We start from the raw sequence: 3,619 nt of genomic DNA on the forward strand, positions 1-3,619 counted from the left end.
TTGCATTTCTGGTGGCAGTTCGGCCGCAGGTTATGTCAGCAGACCCTGCTCGGTTTCTGCCGCCAATCTGCCACCATGTTGCATGAGCAGGATCTGTTCGATTTCTGCCGTCAATCTTCTGTCCGGTCATGTTATCAAGCTTTGGTGTATTTCTGTTGATGATATGCCGACATTATGTGACATATCAGAGCCTGTATCAAATCTGTAGTCTTTCTGTCCACAAAATTTGGCAACAGATTTTTCGGAAATCTGTTCTTTACAGGCTTGGCTGTCTGGGACACGACTATCCCAGGGGTGGCCTCGACGGCCGCCACCACCAATGTCCCGGGCCAAGCACTAGCCGCGAAATACCACACCCGCACCGAGAGGCCGCGGACGATAACGCGCCCCCCGTAGAAGACGCCACACGAGGAGACGACCCGACACGTCGCGATGCGAAAGGCAATATGGCGGCGAAACCGCCGTGCACCACCGCCGCGCTGACGGCACCGACAACGACACCGGATCACGAGACGGGCAGCGCCATACACACCGGAGCACCAATTCCCGGCGATGATGCCCCTAGCGACCCCCCGACCCGCTCCCCGATGACCCCCGAATGTTAAGCCGTAAGAAGATGCGCGACCCTCCACCAACTCGAGCCACCCCGAAGCCGACGTTCCAGGTGGCCCGGTTCACGCGTTATTCGCAAAATACACTTGACCGAGAATGGCCCCCGATCCCGTCGAAAACTAGCCACACGCCCTCCGGGCCATACACGAACGTATGTGAGAGGCACAAGAACCGGAATTTTTCGGGACGCGAAAAACCAAAGACCGATAGCCAGACAAAGGGCTCGATTCTGTACACGCGTATCGACAACTGTCGATTCGATAAGTTTTCGATGTCTGTCGCTTGTACCACCGACAGTGACGGATTGAACTGATTCTGTACAATAGTTTAAACTACAGTCGTCGTTGCAAGCGATGGTCGTCGATACGATTTTATCGGTAAGTACAGTCATAGATAAAAGTGAGTTCTCAACCAATAGCATAGCGTATTGTGGAATAGCCCTAAAGTTTTATCAAAACAAAAACATTGGAGATCGTAACACGTAATGTTACGTTAAGTGCTAATCATATATTTAGACTCGTTTTTAGACTAATTGTAAATTGAAATTAAAGAAAATGTAGATTTAAGCTTAGGTCAACGCATAAAGAAAGGTATACCGTAAGAAAAGCGTATTATATCAGAAGTATGTAATACGTTGTTATGTGACTTTCTTTGGTGTTAACCTAAATCCAACTAATGAATCTACATTTTAGAAAAGATTAAACTAGTCTAAATATACGATTAGCATTTAGCGTAACATAACGTGTTACGGATATTTGTGTTGTGTGGAAAGCAGTGCAAGTTACAAGAAGTTATTATGGCTTCACAAACAAGGTACGTAGATATATTAATTTATAAAGGGGAATAAGTATATATTCTGCAGGTTACTGAGGTACATACATTATTTTATGTTTTTATTCTAACAACAAGGACAGTGTTCTAACTGGTTCTAACATTCGCTGCAGCACGAAGTGTGTAGCACACACGCACAATGTTTGCTATACAATTTCAGCGCTGACAATGAATTTTGGAACACACCCAAGTTCTTAGATACATATCTTAGATATATATAATTTTGGTTTTTACATTTTAGCATGAAAAAATCCCGTTCCCAAAGGACATCAACAGCTCAGTATGAAGAACTCATTAGTTACATGGGATCACATTCAGAATTTACAGCTGGCAAGTTTTTGACGAAAGAAGGAAAGATACATCACATTAAACAGTGGGAAGAGTTAACAAACAAATTAAATGCATTGTCCAATGGTATTTCTAAAACAACCAAACAATGGCAAACGGTAAATATTAAAATAATTCTTTAGCTAAAGACTCAATAATAACAACAACAATCAAAAGTAAAAATTGACTTATGAGAGTCAAACATGGTTATCCATGAATTATTCACCCTTCTAAAGGTCTGGAGAGATATGAAGAGTACCGCATCGAAGAAAGCGTCCAAACTGAGAAACGAGAGGCATAGAACAGGAAACTTTCCTATAATTGCACCAGCTTTAAGTACACTAGACCAGCGCGTTATTGCTTGCATGGGTTTGGAATACGTTCAAGGCTCTGTAAATTGTCCCGACAGTACTCCAGAAGAAGAGGTATATTCTTTTATATTATACATACAGTTAAGTTAGATATATATATAATTTATTTATTACTATTCTTTATGAAGTTTGTGTTACTAATATCTCTAAGAAATTATATACAGAAAATATGGTTTTACAGGAATATCAGCTAAGGTTAGAAAGAGGAGATACAGAAGTGTTGGATTATGTACCTACAACTATGTCCATTGAAAATGCGTGTGCTGCCACAAGCAGTAGTAAGAAAATTTATTAAATTTATATATAAATTACATTTAGAACAAAACTATATATTATATACATATTGTTATATGTTAAAGCCTAAATATTTGGAACTCATTTAAATTTTTTATGTATGTTAAGGTAGCCAGTTACCTTCTACTGATGAAGCGCCTGAATACGTGGAAAGAGAAGACAGCAACGAACTAAGCTTTGATGATATACTTAATATTTGCAGAGAAGAAAATGCTGAAATTCCCGCTCAAGAAAATGTTGCACCCAATTCTCAAACAATTCCTGAAAGTCTTGCTCAAAATGTAGCATACAATTCGCAAAAAACTGTACCTAATCGGCGAAGAACTGAAGAAATTCGACGTAAGTAAATATGTATAACGTATATGCATGTATCAGTCAATTTGGATAAGTAATGTTATAAGTTAACAATGATAGTTCTATATTCGTATAATTTAATATTTTAAATATTTACAAATATATATGTATACTAACGAATAGTTTATTAACAGTAATTTACATATTTATATTTGTATATTTCTTTATTTTAAATATACATATTTCATACTGTGATTGTGATTCGATATTTTGTAGGAAAACGTAGAGAGCGAGTTGGAGTACAACTGCAAGAAGCTCGTGAAAACTTCAGTAAAATAGCAGAAAAGCACGCTGAGGCCTTAAAAGTAAATATTTACATTTACTATTATCATTATTTGATAAGAGCAGCTTTGTCTTTCTTAACAAAAATAATGTCATAATTGTAAAAATATTAGTGTATACTTTTGTATGACATAATGAATCTTATTTTCTTATTACAGATATTTGCAGAAGCATCAATGAAGCAATCACAAAATGACTCGCGACGCGTAATATTAGAAGAAAAGCGACTTCAACTAGAAGAAAAAAAATTGAAATAGAGGAACAGATGAGCAAGGTTCTTTCAACTTTAATAGAGAAGCTAAATTAAGTGATGTGAAAAAGTTGTTTATTTCTTTGTTAGTTACCTGATATACAGGGTGAGGCTTTTAAAACTGTTTTTTAGAATATTTGGAAAAATACAAATCGGATTAAAAAAAAGTTGCAATAAAAGTTGTTCACCTCGAAGAGGGTCATCCATTAACATAAAGCTCGACCCCCCTGCACCACCCCCGGGGGCGGGAGGGGGTTGACTTTGAAATCTTAAATAGAAACCCCTATTTTTATTGTAG

General features: G+C 38.0%; 1 protein-coding gene across 2 annotated transcripts; it reads left to right on the forward strand.

Annotated features, from left to right (window-relative positions):
• The first annotated feature begins 1,773 nt into the window (after window positions 1-1,773).
• Window positions 1,774-3,388, forward strand: LOC105568186. Of its 2 annotated transcripts, XM_012023649.1 has the most exons (5): window positions 1,774-1,849; window positions 2,378-2,419; window positions 2,544-2,774; window positions 3,006-3,094; window positions 3,230-3,388. In XM_012023649.1, the coding sequence occupies exons 1-5, from the start codon at window positions 1,843-1,845 to the stop codon at window positions 3,326-3,328; spliced, it is 468 nt and encodes a 155-aa protein (XP_011879039.1). In that variant the 5' UTR covers window positions 1,774-1,842; the 3' UTR covers window positions 3,329-3,388. The 2 variants fall into 2 exon arrangements, with proteins under 2 accessions (XP_011879039.1, XP_011879030.1); XM_012023640.1 differs by lacking the exon at window positions 1,774-1,849 and having other exon boundaries at window positions 2,296-2,419.
• The last annotated feature ends 231 nt before the right edge of the window (window positions 3,389-3,619 follow it).

Source organism: Vollenhovia emeryi, unplaced genomic scaffold (genome assembly GCF_000949405.1).
Source record: "Vollenhovia emeryi isolate VEMERY1.0 unplaced genomic scaffold, V.emery_V1.0 DF942624.1, whole genome shotgun sequence".
In the NCBI taxonomy this organism is placed as follows: Eukaryota; Metazoa; Arthropoda; class Insecta; order Hymenoptera; family Formicidae; genus Vollenhovia; species Vollenhovia emeryi.

What these genes read in the sequence shown, in the direction of transcription:
- LOC105568186 (XM_012023640.1), top strand. Translation starts at nt 2,311, where the DNA reads ATGGTTTTACAGGAATATCAGCTAAGGTTAGAAAGAGGAGATACAGAA. An exon ending in AAGAACTGAAGAAATTCGAC is followed by an intron (nt 2,775 to 3,005) that starts GTAAGTAAATAT and finishes GATATTTTGTAG; the next exon opens with GAAAACGTAGAGAGCGAGTT. An exon ending in AGCACGCTGAGGCCTTAAAA is followed by an intron (nt 3,095 to 3,229) that starts GTAAATATTTAC and finishes TTCTTATTACAG; the next exon opens with ATATTTGCAGAAGCATCAAT.